Source organism: Grampus griseus (genome assembly GCF_964374135.1).
Source record: "Grampus griseus genome assembly, chromosome: 15".
Taxonomy (NCBI): domain Eukaryota; kingdom Metazoa; phylum Chordata; class Mammalia; order Artiodactyla; family Delphinidae; genus Grampus; species Grampus griseus.
In genome coordinates this window covers 62,521,692-62,537,764 of record NC_139009.1, presented here as the reverse complement: position 1 = coordinate 62,537,764, position 16,073 = coordinate 62,521,692, and the positions used below count along the sequence as shown (strand labels likewise).

At 39.9% G+C, this 16,073-nt stretch overlaps 1 protein-coding gene across 3 annotated transcripts; it reads left to right on the top strand.

Moving 5' to 3' along the window:
* Nucleotides 1–8,350: 8,350 nt before the first annotated feature.
* TPRKB (TP53RK binding protein) lies at nucleotides 8,351–14,947 on the top strand. 3 transcript variants are annotated; one of them, XM_082672452.1, is made up of 5 exons: nucleotides 8,351–8,488; nucleotides 10,653–10,812; nucleotides 11,719–11,841; nucleotides 13,185–13,361; nucleotides 14,266–14,943. In XM_082672452.1, the coding sequence occupies exons 2-5, from the start codon at nucleotides 10,672–10,674 to the stop codon at nucleotides 14,350–14,352; spliced, it is 528 nt and encodes a 175-aa protein (XP_082528578.1). In that variant the 5' UTR covers nucleotides 8,351–8,488; nucleotides 10,653–10,671; the 3' UTR covers nucleotides 14,353–14,943. The 3 variants fall into 3 exon arrangements, with proteins under 3 accessions (XP_082528578.1, XP_082528579.1, XP_082528580.1); XM_082672453.1 differs by lacking the exon at nucleotides 8,351–8,488 and adding an exon at nucleotides 8,501–8,759 and having other exon boundaries at nucleotides 14,266–14,947; XM_082672454.1 differs by lacking the exon at nucleotides 8,351–8,488 and adding an exon at nucleotides 9,769–10,562 and having other exon boundaries at nucleotides 14,266–14,947.
* The last annotated feature ends 1,126 nt before the right edge of the window (nucleotides 14,948–16,073 follow it).

The following is a 16,073-nucleotide window of genomic DNA, read 5'->3' as shown; positions in this document are numbered from 1 at the left end:
TTTGACCAATTTCCTTTCACTGAATTGTCAGATACGCCATCTAACACTGGATAAACTTTTAGGGATTGATTGTCAATTGAGCAGGAGAGACAAACTGATAAGCGTAAATGCTAAATGCTGGGTAATTTACCTGACAGGGTAATTGTTATCAACTGTGTGGAGCTACTCAGAAAACTTGAAAACTTTTATAGACTATAAATGTTGCTTGATGAACAGAATAGGGTGCGACATTTAAAGCCTGGAATATCTGGGGAGACTTGCATAGCTCCTTGTGTTGTTGCTTCTTTGTTGAACGTAACCTGCTGCAGTCTTTCTCCACTTGCCTCTCACAGTGGAATGGTGCCTTGACCTTGACTTTTTCTAAGTTGCCCCTTCTGCTAGTTTACCTCTGGAACACACAGCTGGATCATGTGGGAGGTGTTAATTATTTTTAGTTGCAGAGGAAGCCAGAAACCTTTGTTTGCTCAAGAAAGGGTCTAACTGTCATGACATCATAAGCCTTGGTAAATATTTGATGAATACTTGGGCAAATTGGCTTCGTTTTTTAAGTCTCTGATTTTGAAGTGTTGTATCATGGGAAGTCTGATATTGCATATGATAGTTGTTTTCTCTGTTCTGTGTTATAAATGAACATCATGTGGAACCTGACCCTAATGAAGTTCTCTAACTCAGCTACTCCCTGGTCTGTGTCTGATGAGCTCAGTCAGGTTGCTACCTTTCATCTAGGCGGTGGCTCAGAAAGTTTTTTTCTGCCAGCCACATTTAACAGAGATACAAGAGTTCTTCTTGCCAGAAGGCTGCTCTGTGGAATTGTTCCTTCGCATACATCGTGAACTCTCCCTTGGAAAGATACTGGCGCAGCAAGACAACTGGTGAGGCAAAAAAAGAACCACCAGGGACAGGCATGTGAGTCCAGCTAATCTAATAGTTTTAAGGAGTTCCTGGGCAAGCAGTTTCTGAGGAGGACATTGCCAGCAGAAGTGTCATCTTAAGCACTGCCACCTTTGAAAACCTTCTTTGATCGTGTTGTCCTCTCTGTCCCCATCCCATTTCATTTATCAGCACAGCTTATTGAAAACCAGTCTCCTTTTGCTATCTCGTGTCTCATTTATTCTTCAACACACTGTGTTTCCGGCTTCTCACATCACACCACTGAAAGTCCTCTGGCTAAAGGGACGAGCAACCTTTTTTAAAGGTCTTTAGTGGTCTGTTTAAGCTTTTAAATTTTTTATTTTTATTAAAAAAACACAGGTAAGTATTGGGTTGGCCAAAAAGTTCGTTTGGGTTTTTCTGCAGGATGTTACGGAAAACCCAAACGAACTTTTTGGCCAACCCAATAGTTTAAAATTCAAATAGTTCTACCGAGATTTCTATGAAAAAGAGTAGTCTTCCCATCAGCACCCCTGCCCTATCCCCTGATTGTCACTCCCCAAGGGCAATCACTTTAAGTATTTTTGCATTATTTTCTACCCAAAGGCAACCACTTAAAGTATTTTAGCATTATTTTCTAATATTTGCCTCCATATTTAAATACTAGGCGTATATTACCACGTCTTGATTTTTCAGTTTCTGATACTATCTATTGACTTCCTACTGTGGAAGATGAGAACTTAGCTCTTTCACATCATCTGTCCACATACACACTTCTGTTCCCCTCATCTTTTCAGGATAGTTATTTCCCAACTTTTGGTTAAATCAATATTCTAAGTTTATGTTATTTGCTAGGTAAGTATCATTCACCTCTGAACCATCGTGTACGAGTATGTTTCCATTCTTACACCATTTTGTCCCCTTCATTTTTGTTTGTGTCTTTTCCTATGAACCTATCACTAATTCGTCCTCCAGATCTCTAACACCACTGTAACATTTCTCAGTGTGGATAGGGTAAACACATCAGATTCTTTTTTGTTTGAAATCTTTCCTGGATTGATTGGACTTGTTCTTGACCTGTTCTAGGTTGGGCACTGTTTTTAGTTTGCCAGGGCTGCCGTAAAAAAGTACCACGGACTGGGTGGCTTAAACAACAGATGTTTATTTTCTCACTTCTGGAGGCCAGAAGTCCAAGGTCAAGCTGTTGGCAGGGCTGGTTTCTTCTGAGGCCTCTCTCCTTGACTTGTAAATGGCCATCTTCTCCCTTGGTCTTCACATGGTCTTCCCTCTGTGTCTACGTCCAGATTTCCTTTTCTTATAAGGATACCAGTCATATTGGATTAGTGCCCACCCTAATGACCTCATTTAAACTTACCTCTTTAAAGACGCCATCTCCAAGTACAGTCACATTCTGAAGTCCAGGTGGTTAGGACAACTTCAACATATGACTTTTGCGGGAGCACAGCTCAACACATGACAGGCACGTTGGTTGTTCTCTACACTTGGGGCATAGCTCTTGCCCTGAGATTTCTCTTTGCCTTCACCCTGGTCCTTTCTTATACCCCTCTTCTGTTTCCTGGATCCACAGCTGCTGTGTTCATGGTTTACTTCCCTGTTTGGTGGAGCATATCCTTCCATGGTTTCCCAAGGATTAATGGGATGTAAATTTTTTGAGGCTTTTGCATGTCTGAAATGGGTTTATTTTATTCTTCCACTGCACTGATAGTTTGATAGAATGTACAATTGTAGGTAAGCACTTTAAAATGCATTTATTCATTGTTTTCCATAGTTCATTGTTGCTGTTTGAAGCCTTGTGCTATTCTGATTCCAGAACTTTTATTTGTGACCTGTAATTTTTCTTTCTGCAAGCTTTAGGATCTTTGTTTCAGGTGTCCTGAAAGTTCATGATAGGACTTAGTGTGGGTATTTTTTAAATTCATAATGCTAGATACTAAGTGAGGTCTTCCAGTCTGGCAGGCTATGTGCATCAGTTCTGGGAAATTTTCTTTTCACTTTATCTTCTCTATTTTCTTTTTGGGAAACTTCTATTAGTTGACTATTGGATTTTCTGAAATGTACCTCTAAGTTAATTATATATATATATTTTTTCCATTTTTAATCTTTCCTTTTTTTTTTAAATCACAAGAATTTTATCAGCTTTATGTCCACCCTTCTGTTGATTGTTTAGGTTTTCTGCTACATATTATATACATATTTTTTCTACTATATGTTTTTTTTAAAATAAATTTATTTATTTATTTTTGGCTGCACTGGGTCTTTGTTGCTGCACATGGGCTTTCTCTAGTTGCAGGGAGCGGGGGCTCCTCTGCGTTGCGGCATGCGGGCTTCTCATTGTGGTGGCTTGTTGCCGAGCACAGGCTCTAGGGCGCGCGGGCTTCAGTAGTTGTGGCGCATGGGCTCAGTAGTAGTTGTGGCTCTCAGGCTCAGTAGTTGTGGCTCGTGGGCTCTAGAGTGCAGGCTCGTGGGCTCTAGAGTGCAGGCTCAGCATGGGCTTAGTTGCTCCACGGCATGTGGGATCTTCCCAGACCAGAGCTCGAACCTGTGTCTCCTGCATTGGCAGGCGGATTCTTAACCACGGCGCCACCAGGGAAGCCCCCTGCTATATGTTTTTAATCTCCAAGAGCTAGCTCTTCTTTTCTGAGTGTTTTTTTTCCCAGGCACTTCATTCTTTTATTTTTTAAATGAATGCATTATCTTTTCTCTCTCTAAAGTTATCAATTTTTAAGTTTCTTCTGTTCCCTGTGTCAGCTGTTTTTGTTTTTTGTTTTTTCCTGTTTGTTGATGCCTTTCTCTCCTGTTAGATGTGATCTTGAAATATCTGGTGATCTTTGCCTGTCATTTAGTACTTACGATTGAGGCACTCAGAGCTGATGGAAGTGTATGGTAGACTTGTAATAAGGTGGTCAGTCACCTTGACTTTTGTTTAGCTTCCCCTTGCTGCACACAATTAGGTTTTATTTTTCTCCATTCTGAGAGTTAATATATTTGAAATTTTTATTGCTCTCTCTCTCTCTCTCTCTCTCTGTCTACCATTCATCATCCCTCCCATCCTCTTGTGAGTTCTTAATCTTTAGGAGTCTTATCTTCTTGGTAGGGTTTAAGTAAAGAGTAGAGATACAGGCATGAGTTCAATCTAGCCAGTGTAATGAGACTTTGCCACTTAAGTTGGTTTTGGGTTTAACCTTAGTCTGGTAAGCTTGATTTTTATGCCTCATGTCCCAGGAGTGTAGGCCATTCAGTGCCCTAAGTCATGATTTGGACCCACAAAATCAACTACAAACACTCCTGCTATGGAGGTAGGCCCTATCTAGATCCTGTCTGAGCCACCTTTCTAATGTAATTCTAACAACTGCCCCAGAATTATGTCCTAAAACAAGCTCATTAATGTTATTCCTCTCTTGGAAACCTTTGATGGCTTACGGCCTTCAGAATCCATTTCCAACTCCTTGTCAGAGCCCTGTGTGATCTGCCTCCCAGCTGACTTTTCAAAGCCTCTGCTGTGTTCCACTCCATTCTTCAGTGTGCCAGCCGTTTCTTGACCACAACATTGTACATGTTTATGCCACGGTATCTTTGTCTTTCAGGTTGTTCCCTTGGCTATAATGGCTCTCCTACAGCCTCTGTGAACAAATCATTCTTGAAGCCCCCTCTCCTCAGTAAAGCCTTCTCTCCCAGCCCTACCCCCCTACTGAATTATGCTCTTTTTCTACAAGGTACCTTGTATCACTATTTAGCATTTATTTCATTTATATCTCCTGTTATGTGAAACACAGGTTCTAAGAATGGTCTCAGATTCCCTCAGCCTCCTCCTCCTCCCTGAAGATGCCATCTGCCACCTGGACCACACTCCCTGGTCTTGCCTTTGCCAGCAAACCTAATTAACACTCTCTAAGCTGACTAGAGCCCAAGTTAAACTCTGGGCCTCCATACCAAGCCCTCTCCATTCTCAGCCATCCCTCCATGTTAGAGTTGGAGGAAATGCTACATATCAGGCCACAACTCTGGCTTTCTGAGCTGCCAGAGAAGGGTGAGATGATGAACAGAAGTGTAGAGGAGTTGGCTCCCATGGAAGGAGCCTTGATTAATGAGACGTGTAAGACAGGAGGAAGCCTGGCAGGCAAATTCCCGCTTCTTTCTCCCTTCTGTGGATTACTCTCAGGAATGGTTTTTCCTTTCAAGCCTCCCAAAGAAAGTCCAGCCTGCTGAGTGAACACATATACCAAACAACTGTGTGGCTTTTTGTCTCATTGTGAAGCCTGTTCCTCACCCTCACAACTCTGTTCCTACATACCCCAAATAAAATACCAGCATTTTAATCCTTGCCTCAGGTTCTGCTTTCTAGAGGACCTCAGCAAGACAAATGTAACACATTTAAAATTCATAAATGTAGGGACTTCCCTGGTGGCACAGTGGTTAAGAATCCACCTGCCAATGCAGGGGACACAGGTTCGAGCCCTGGTTCAGGAAGATCCCACGTGTCATGGAGCAACTAAGCCCGTACGCCACAACTACTGAGCCTGCACTCTAGAGCCTGTGAGCCACAACTACTGAAGCCCGTGCACCTAAAGCCCGTGCTTTACAACAAGAGAATCCAGTGCAATGAGAAACACGTACACTGCAACAAAAAATAGCATCTGCAAGCCACAACTAGAGAAAGCCTGTGCACAGCAATAAAGACCCAATGCAGCCAAAAGTAAATAAATAAAATTTTAAAATAATAAAATTCATAAATTTATTATTTGTTAATAAATCTGGCAGTCATAGCTATTAATTTTTCAACCACACATATGAGACCAAGAAGTACCAGAGCTCTTCCACTGACTTGACATTGAGATCCTACAAATATTTATACCTTTTAGGAATACAGAGACATCAAGTAACAGTTTATCAAGAAATACAGTTTCATTTGGGGGGTTATTTTCACATGACACAGGAATGGTTCCAGTTGCTCACATTCTTACCAGCACTTATATTGTCAGTTTTTTCATTTCTTTGAGCTATTCTAATACAGATGTAGTGTTGTGATTTTTAAAACAGCTTTAGAAATATAATTGACATATGATACACTGTACAACTGTTAAAGTGAACAGGTTGATAAATTTGACATGTATACATCCATGAGACCATTACCACAATTAAGATAGAACACATCTATTGATATTACCCCAAAGATTCCTAGTGCCCCTTTGTAATTCTCCTTTTCCACCCCAGGCCCCCTACCCAAGCCACTGGTGATTTGCTTTGTCACTATAAATTAGTTTTATATAAATGGAGTCATACAGTATACACTATTTTTATGTCTGGCTTTTTTCTTTCAGCATGACTATTTTGAGATTTATCCATGTTATTTTATGTAGCAATAGTTGATTTCCTTTTTACTGCCAAGTTGTATTCCATTGTATGGATATACAGTTTGTCCATTCACTTGATGAACATTTGGGTCATTTCCAGCTTTTGGTGGTCACAGACAAGTCACTGAACTGGGACAACTTTTTTTTCTATGTCTATTTTTTAATTGACTTTACTGGGGCATAATTTTATAAAATGTACTCTTTAAAAGTACATAATTTAATGAATTTTGACAAATTCATGCTCCCTTTTAACTAACACCACATCAAGATATAGAACATTGGGGTTTCCCTGGTGGCGCAGTGGTTGGGAGTCCGCCTGCCGATGCAGGGGACATGGGTTCGTGCCCCGGTCCGGAAAGATCCCACATGCCGTGGAGTGGCTGGGCCCGTGAGCCATGACCGCTGAGCCTGCGCGTCCGGAGCCTGTGCTCCGCAACGGGAGAGGCCACAACAGTGAGAGGCCCACATACCGCAAAAAAAAAAAAAAAAAAAAAAAGATACAGAACATTGGCTTCATGTGAATGCAAAGGTTCCCTTGGGGGTTCTTTTCAGTGTCTCCTACTTGCCCATTCCTAGCAACCACTAATTTGCTTTCATTCACTCTAGAATAAATTTGCAATTCCTATAGTTATAGAAATGGAATCATACAGTAACATAATTTTAGTTTCTTGCTTTTTTGCTGAGCATGTTTTTAGATTCATCCATGTTGCAAGTATTGTTGCAAGTATGTTCATTTCTTTTATTACTGAATAGTATTTCATGACATTAATTTACCACAATTTGTTTATCCATTGATGTGTTGTTGGGCACTGGGTTGTTTCCAGTTTGGGGCTATTATGAGTCAAGTTACTATGAACATTCACGTTCAAGCCTTTGTGTGGACACATTTTCACTTCTGGGTAAATACCAAGGAGTGAAACTGCTGGGTATGGTAAGAACACATTTAATTTTTTAAGAAGCTGCCAAACTCTTCTCCAAAGTGGTTATACTATTTTATACTCGGACTAGCAACATGTGAGGGTTCTAGTTCTGCATGTCTGACAACACTTGGTATTTAAAAATTTTAAGGTCTTTTAAATTTTAGTCATCTTACGGGTATGTAATAGTATCTCATTATGTTTTTAATTTGTATTTCCCTGATGAATAATGATGTTGAGCATTTTTTCAAGTTTTTATTGGCCTTTCATATATCTTTTGTGAAGTGTGTTCAAAAATGTCTCCTATTCTTAATTAGGTTGGCTCATAATTTTTGAGTTGGAGTTCTTCACATAATCTGGATTCCAGTCTTCTGTCAGAACAATTTTTTTTTCATATACATTCCCACTGTGCTCAAGCCACAAGGTTCTTTGCTCTTTCTTAAATAGGCTAAGGCCGTATCTGTCTCAGCCTTTGAACACTCTTTGTTGCCTGGAATGCTGCTCTTCAAATACACACAGAACTTCCTTCCAGACCTCCTCCAGTCACTGTTCAAATGGCCCTTTTTGGTGAGATCTTTCTTAACCATCCTATCTAAAATAGTAATACCCACGGCCTGACATTACCTCATTTCCTCTGGTTTTTTCTCCATAGCATATATCCACCCTATTTGTTATTTACCTGTCTTTTTGTTTAAAGAAAAGTATTGACCAACATGAGCCCCAAGCATAAAAAACATGGAAAATAATTCTCTACAGCCTGTTCAGCGGATTACCTCCTCTTTTAGAGGCTGATACACTTAAGGATGACAAGTCAAATCTGTGAGCCTGCTGGATGAAGAGGTTGACTCCATTAACGTACTGTCACCTCTCTCTGAAGTACCTCAGGTAGGTCGCCGACTGCGTTCGGCTCCAGGAGATCCTTCCCCAGTGAGCGTACCCAGAACAAGAAGCAAACTAAATCCCGCCTGCCTCGAAAAAGAACTGTTGAATCTCGAGCAGCGGAGACGTACGTAGAGCTCATTGAAGCCAATACTTTTCTTTGCACAGGAAGAAACTGAGGACGTCTCGTCCAAAGTCAAGGTGCTTAAGGACCGGGCGGAGCCCACAGATCCCCCAGCTTCCGGCCCTGCCGGAGGAGTCTCGCCTCCTCCCTCGCCGGAAGTGGTGGACGGAGCCCCGGCTCTCCTTCGCGTCCGCTGATGCGATTCAAGCCGGGGAAGAAGGGTGTGCCGGGAGGGCGGAGAAGGGGCGCAGCTGAGGGCGATCTTCCGGAAGTTCAGGGCATTGTTTCCGTGGGGAAGATCTTACGAGACGAACAGGGACGCGACGGTGAGTCCTCGCCGAGCAAGAGCTGGCCGGGCGGGAACGGAAGACGCAGTCTCGGCACCCATTTTCTAGAAAACGGGTGTGATCCTCGGCTTCCTCGTTTATCGAGCGCCTCCCGAGGCCCGGCCCTAGGATGCAGCCCGGCAATGATCTGCGTAGTCTCTCCCTGATGTATCAGCTGACGATACATCATCCTGATAAGGCCACGACTCATCAAAGTTGTGACAGAGGAGCTCGTAGAATAGGGAGCTAGTCCTGGGTTCTGGGCGTGCTGGTAAATGGGCTCTTACCGGCGAGTTGAAGGGAGGGAGGATTGCATCAGGGGAACTGCCTGTCCTAGAGGGCGCGTGGGGGCGGGATCTTGGTGAATTGAAGCTGAGAAGTCAAGTGCGGCGGTGGCGGAATGAGCGCGATCAGGGGAGGGGTGCGCTAGGAAGCCGAAGAGGGAGGAAGGGTTCAGATCATAGAGTTTGGAACGCCCGTGGGTGGAGGTTGGATGGTAGGAGGGCAGGAATGGTGAGGCGACCACTTCTAGGAGGTCACAGATGTAGATGAGAGATGGTGGCCTACGGTGGTGGCAGTGGGTATAGGAGAAAATTGGAGCTGTCGAGATGATAATTAAAAATTGACAAGACTTTTGGATTAGATATGGGATTTGAGTGAGAGGTTAGTATCCAACGACGATTCGAAGTTTCTGACCTGAGTGAATTATATAAAACAAAACAAACCAATTTGACTTTTGCTAGGGGGCCTTTTTCCCCTAGTGTACAAACAAAAACCACAAAAAATTTTTCCTCCCTAGTTATATGTACTCATTATATTTTGTGTGCACACTGCAGAAAATTCAGAACATACACACAAAAATATTTTTTATAGAAAACAATAAAAATTACCTGCAATTCTGCTATCCAAGATGGCCGTACTTTGGTGTGCTTCCTTTATGTTTTTGCTTTCTGAGTGCATCTTTTTATATAATTGGGTATACATTCTGTCTGTATCTATTTTTTTTCCATTGGACGTTATCATGATAATAAAGGTTGAACTGCTGTGTGCTAGGACGTTATTCACAAATTTTATTCTTTCCTGATTGTAACAGAAAAGATCAGATGTAATTCCAGCAAGTCAAGGATAACTTTTTGTTGTATTTTTCTTTCAATATTTTTTCTTTTTGTGTACCTTTTAAAAAACCCCACAATTTGTGTCACATTTTGTGTTTTGTTTTCCAATCAGATGTGAAGTACTTAATGTTATTTATTGCTATATTTACACATCCTTAACTACTCTTCAAGACTAGTTTTTAGTGGTTGTTTAGTAAAAACCAATCCCCTGTTACTAGTTAGGTAGGTTTTCAACTTTTTACTCTTAGGATGATGAGAAGGACATCTTATTACATAAATCTTCAGATTGCCAATTTATTCCTTAAGAAAAATGCTAGCAATGGAACCTAGGTGAAAGGATAAAATGAACCTATAAAATTGCCTCACCCAAATATCTCATTGGGACTGTAATTGAAATTGTTTTAAAGATCAGATTTTTGCAGTGCTTAGTTTTTCCATTTCAAAGATAGATTATGTCTTTCCAGTTATTTGTATTTTATGTCCTTGTTAAATTTACGTCTATAAAGGGTCAGTATTATTATTTAAGAATTGTACCCTCGTGGCTAAATTCCCATGTGTGAAATAAATATCTTTGAGTTGTGTCATACTTTCTTCTATAAGATTATTTTCTTTATATTTGTGTCTAGGTTCTGCTAAAATATAAACAAATGGTGAGATCAGAAAGCTAAAAAGACCAAGTTAGAGTGAGATTTCCTTAATGCTATAAGTAACCTGTGGTCTAAACAATTTTTGGTTTTCTGCTCCTAGTTGTCTGTTGGGAAGCTGCCCTTCTTCCATGCATCAGAGCCTGCCTTATCTGCACAGCCAGGGGGCCAGGTGTCAACCTTGATCCTTTCCCAGGAATGGTAAAGGAAGCTAGAAACAGCTCAGCAGGGTTAGGAAGACAGTGTCTCATGAGAATGCCAAATGTTTTGGGGTGGATTTTTCTAGTTTAACAGTTCTACATCTCATTATTCAAGGTACTTTAATATATTTAATTGTTAGTAAGGATATTTGTTTGTTAGTGACTTACAGTTGTTAACTTTTGGTCTTTTGGTCTTGTGCAATAGAATCTTGCTTATCGATGAAATGCAGTTAACACATCAGCTGGACCTATTTCCCGAATACAGGGTGACCCTTCTGTTATTTAAAGATGTAAAAAATGCTGGAGACTTGAGAAAAAAGGCCATGGAAGGTGCCATTGATGGCTCATTAATAAATCCTACAGTGGTAAGTACTCGTGGGAATGAGTGAACTACATGGGGAGTTTAAGAATATGATGATTTTTCATGACGTTATAGGTTAGCCTAAAATTGTTATCTTCAGGTAAAAAGTTCTTGTCCAAGCTGTAGAGTGGAATCAGATTTGGCCAGCCTTGAATTTAACAGTGACTAGAAGCCGAAGTGCCAGGGCCTGCCCTTGGAGATGTGAAAGGTGGTCTAGCTCTGATGTGATGGCAGATGCCTGGATCTCCATCTTCTCTTCTGAACTAGAAAATCTCTGTAAAGGAGACATTGCATAGTGGTAGAATCAGCAGGACTTAAATCCCAGATATGCCATTTATTATGACTTTGAGCAAGTGGTAGCCAACCTTTATATAGTGCTAATTTGGTTCCTGGCATTGTTCTAAGTTCTTTACATATACCGCTAACTCACTTAATCTTCATAACAACCCTGTGAAGTAAGTATGGTGATTATCTGCTTCTACAGATAAAACACTAAGGAATTTGCCCAGGTTCCCTCGGTGGTAAGTGACAGAACTGGAATTCCAACTCATCCTTTGCCTTGGTTTCCTCATCTATTGCATGTGAATAATGATACAGATATCATAGGGTCGTTTTGAGAAGTATAGAAAATGAAGGTAAAATGTTGAGAATATGGCCTTTCCCATATAATAGCCCTCAATAAGTGTTGTTTTAAAACTTTTTACTATTTACCTAAGTTGCTTGCAGCTGTAAAATTCTGTGATTTTCTAAACACCGTAGGCCCTTGAGATTTTGAAAATTTTGAAAATGTAGTCTGTAGGAATTGTGATGAAGTAAAACAGCCTGACACTGGAGTTACCATGATATAGGGCATATGTCTTCAGAGTACTCCAGATTCTCTGTATGTAATTCTTTTTGTTCTCTTTGATAGATTGTCGATCCATTTCAGATACTTGTGGCAGCAAACAAAGCAGTTCACCTCTACAAACTGGGAAAAATGAAGACAAGAACTCTATCTACTGAAATTATTTTCAATCTTTCCCCAAATAACAATGTAATTAATATGGAATTTACTTACTTTATATCTTTTGACCTTGTCATGGTAGCCTTTGTACTTATTGTTGGGTTGGAGCCTGTTGTTAGTAACAAACAAAAATAATAGTGAAGAAAGAATGCTGGATAGAGAGTTGAGGTTTAGTATTGCCTCTTACTAGACAAATAAGCTTTGGAGTCACTTCACATATGAGTAAACTAAAGTTTAGCTAAATTAAGTGAGGATAGTTTTATTTGTCCTTCCTGACCATATAGAGTCAGGAAGATCACTCTAAGTGATATTTAAATCTAATGATAAAAATTAGGCATGGATATTTGTGTGTTATCATGTTTATCTTTCGTTCTCCCCATAAACTCTTTGAGGATAGAACCCATGTCTTTTCCATACACCAGAAGTCTGCCTGGGACCTAGAACAGCCCTTTAACACATGCTCACACACCCAGTGCATAGGAAGAGTTTGTGGTTTGAGATACTGATAGTAATCAAAGTTATTGAGTTTAAAATATTCTACCTGGGGCACATTTGAAAAAAAATGTAATTTTGCTGACAGAGTTTTAGTATTACTACTACTATTAACAACACAATCAAGTGCTGACATCAAGAGAAAAGTTAGGAAACCCATGGCATAGTTTCAAATACAGATGTTTGAAAAGTTTATAAAATGTGTGGTGATAGAATTCCGCAGTACCTGGGGGAAAATTACTGGGTTACTATTGTTTCTTTGAGATCACTGAAATAACTCAGGAGACTGTACAATTCATAAACATCTGTTGAGCTTGTGTCTGTTCCAGCTGTAGGGGCAGAAGAAACAAATATGTTTCTGAGGAAGGCAGATGAACAAGACAAAGTCCAAATGCCCTAAGATAATTGATATAATGGGAATAATAATGCAAATCTGTGGGAACAAAGAAGCAATTCATTCTGTAAAGAGGAAAGTGCAAGGGGAGTGACATTTGAACTGGACCTTGAAAGATGAGGGCACTCCAGGCAGAGGGCAAAGTGTGGGCCCAGGCAAAAAAGTATGAAATGACGGGAGCCCCAAACAGTCCCGACTGGCTAGAGGGCAGGAGTGCATGGCTAGAGGGTCACTTAGGTCCAGGGGGAGTGGGTGTTTGTGCGCCATGCCAAGTCCAGGCTTGACTCTATGGGAATGAAGTGCAGCTTTGAGCAGGGAGTACTCAAGAGGCAGAGCTGGTAGATATTAGGAAGGGATTGTTGAAAAACTGTAGACAGAGAAAACCATTAGGATATGAAAAATAAGAATCTGACCAGGAAAGAGCACAAATGGGGAGAGATTTCAGATGTTGAAACTACTGGTTTTATTGTCTTTTTTTCCCCCTTAGATTTCAGAGGCCTTGAAAAAGTTTGGTATCTCGGCAAATGACACTTCAGTTCTGATTGCTTATATTGAGGAGGGAGAAAAACAAATAAATCAAGAATACCTAATATCTCAGGTAGAAGGTCATCAAGTTTCTCTCAAAAATCTCCCTGAAATAACAAATATTACGGAAGTCAAAAAGGTTTGTAAGCCTGTATTTTTAGAAAGAGCATGATAGATGTGGAATAATACTGTTTGTTTGCTGAACGCCAATGCTTCTATATATATTTTTAACTTTTAAGAAAGGTTAATATAATTAAAAGTTACTTGAAAAATAATTATAGATGCAAAGAATTGGAAATGCAGGGTTATGTAACATAATTAAAAACTTAGTTGATGCATTCTTTATATATAATTTTATTTATTTATTTGTGGCTACGTTGGGTCTTCATTGCTGCGCACGGGCTTTCTCTAGTTGCGGCAAGCGGGGGCTATTCTTCGTTGCAGTGCGCAGGCTTCTCATTATGGTGGCTTCTCTTGTTGCCAAGCACAGGCTCTAGGCACGCGGGCTTCAGTAGTTGTGGCACACGGGCTCAGTAGTTGTGGCTCGTGGGCTCTAGAGCACAGGCTTTAGTAGTTGTGGCTCACGGGCTTATTTGCTTAGCAGCATATGGGATCTTCCCGGGCCAGGGCTCGAACCCGTGTCTCCTGCATTGGCAGGCGGATTCTTAACCACTGTGCCACCAGGGAAGCCCAATGCATTCTTTTTAAAAGAATAGATAATTTTAAATATCTATATGTTACACAGTACATTTAAATATCTATATCTTACACAATGTAGTATGAAGTTAATGTCTAGATGTATGCTTTTAAAACTGGTACAAATGTATTTCTATGTTTAGAGAGTTATCACCATAACTGCAATTGAAACTTTTGATGTAAGTGATGAATTGTCATCTATTTTCCAAACTTTAAACACATTGTGATTTTACACCATTATCCCAGTAATTGAGTAATAAGTTAATTCACATATACATGCTCGTGTAATGAAAATTAGTAGTACATGAATATGTCAGCATGTCATAATCTGTCTTTTATTTTTACAGATATATAAACTATCTTCACAAGAAGAAAGAATTGGGACGTTATTGGATGGTATCATTTGTAGGATGTCAACAAAAGATGTTTTGTGAAATGACAGAAATATTAAAAATTTTCAGCAATTATAAAAACCATTCATTATTTTTTCCAGATTATAAAATCTATTATGTTTGTTGTAGAAAAATTTAAAGCACAGAATGGTAACAAAGGAAAAAAAATAAAACCATTCCTGATCCTATCTCTTAATATTTTAAAAGCTAACCATGGTTACTGTTATTTGTTACTGCCTTCTAGTCTTCTGTTTCTGTTCAAATATATTTTATTTTTATGTAAGTGGAATAATTGCTAACATTTATTGGGTGTCTACAATGTACTGAGTTCTTGTTTTCATGACTTTATATCCCTCAGCTCATATTCCTGCACTTCCTTCTGGCTACTCCAGCATTGCTGTTCCAAGCCTCCTGGTTCCAAGTTTTTACATGCAAGAATTCATTTAATTATCACAGCATCATATGAGGTAGATACTGTTAATACTCCCATTTTACACAAAGGCAACTAAAAGGTTGTAGAAGTAATAAATAACTTGCCCGAGGTTTTACAGCTAAAAGTCATGTTTTATAAATGCTTTGGTTTTTTGGTTTTTTTTTTCTATTTTGTCTTAAAATATGATTGTGTCAGTCAAGATAGAGTAGGTTAGGGGTCAGCGAACTTTTCTGTTAAGGACAAGGTAGTACGTATTTCCGGTTCTACAGGCCATGTGGTGTCTGTTGCACCTACTCAGCTCTTGCTGTTGTAGCGCTGAAGCATCCACAGACAGTATATAAATGATACACACAGCTGTATCCCAGTAAAACTTTATTTACAAAAATAAGTGATGGGCAAGATTTGACCAGAGGGCAGTAGTTTCTGGACTCCTAGGTTAGATTGGGCTGTAATTTAGGGTCCCTAAAGCTCATTGGTTTCATACGACAAAAGATTGTCTTGCTCACTCCACATAGCCACTGTGAATCAGTAGGAAGACTCATTGCAGTGACTCAGGAATCCAGTCAGCCAAAGGCTTTATGTCAGCATGTGCTCTGTGGGTCACTGCACAGCTGGAAGTTACGCTGTGAGTTACATGGTGGCTCTTAAAGCTCCCATGTGGAAGTGACAGATATCGCTTATCTCATGTTTCACTGTCCAGTCACATGGCCGTGCCAACATCAAAAGGGGTGGGGGAGTGCGATCCTGCACCATGATAGAGAATGGAGAGGTAGAAATCCTTAGGGGACAAACATGTATTTCCATTGTGGTCATAAATAATAAGGTACCAAAGCACATCGTTAGCGTTTCTTGCAGGTGCTGCGCTAAGCTCTTTATATGCACTGCCTCACATAGTCCTCTCTACAACCCTAAGAGATTTTACCACCTTCAAGGAAGCAAATTTAGTCTCTGAACTCTATTTCAAAAGGTTTCAAACCTACAGAACAACTGAAAATAATACAATGAACATCCATGTGACTTTCATGTGATTTCACTATTTGTTAACATTTTGCTACATTTGTTTGCTTTTCTGAAATATTTGAAAGTAAATTGCAGACCTCATGGCACTTCACCCTACATTGTGTTTAGTTGTTATGTCTCTTAGTCTCCTTTAATCTAAAACAATCTTTTTTTTAAAGATTTTTTTTGATGTGGACCATTTTTTATAAATATTTATTCATAAGTATTTTTATTTTTTTAAATATTTATTTAATTTGGTCGTGCCGGGTCTTAGTTGCAGCTGGTGGGCTCCTTAATTGTGGCACTCAGGCTCCTTAGTTGCAGCATGCCT

Excerpts from the sequence above, each read along its gene's own strand:
- TPRKB (XM_082672453.1), top strand. The coding sequence starts at position 10,672 with ATGCAGTTAACACATCAGCTGGACCTATTTCCCGAATACAGGGTGACC. Across the intron at positions 10,813-11,718 it reads CATTAATAAATCCTACAGTG|ATTGTCGATCCATTTCAGAT; the intron begins GTAAGTACTCGT and ends TCTCTTTGATAG. Across the intron at positions 13,362-14,265 it reads ATATTACGGAAGTCAAAAAG|ATATATAAACTATCTTCACA; the intron begins GTTTGTAAGCCT and ends TTATTTTTACAG.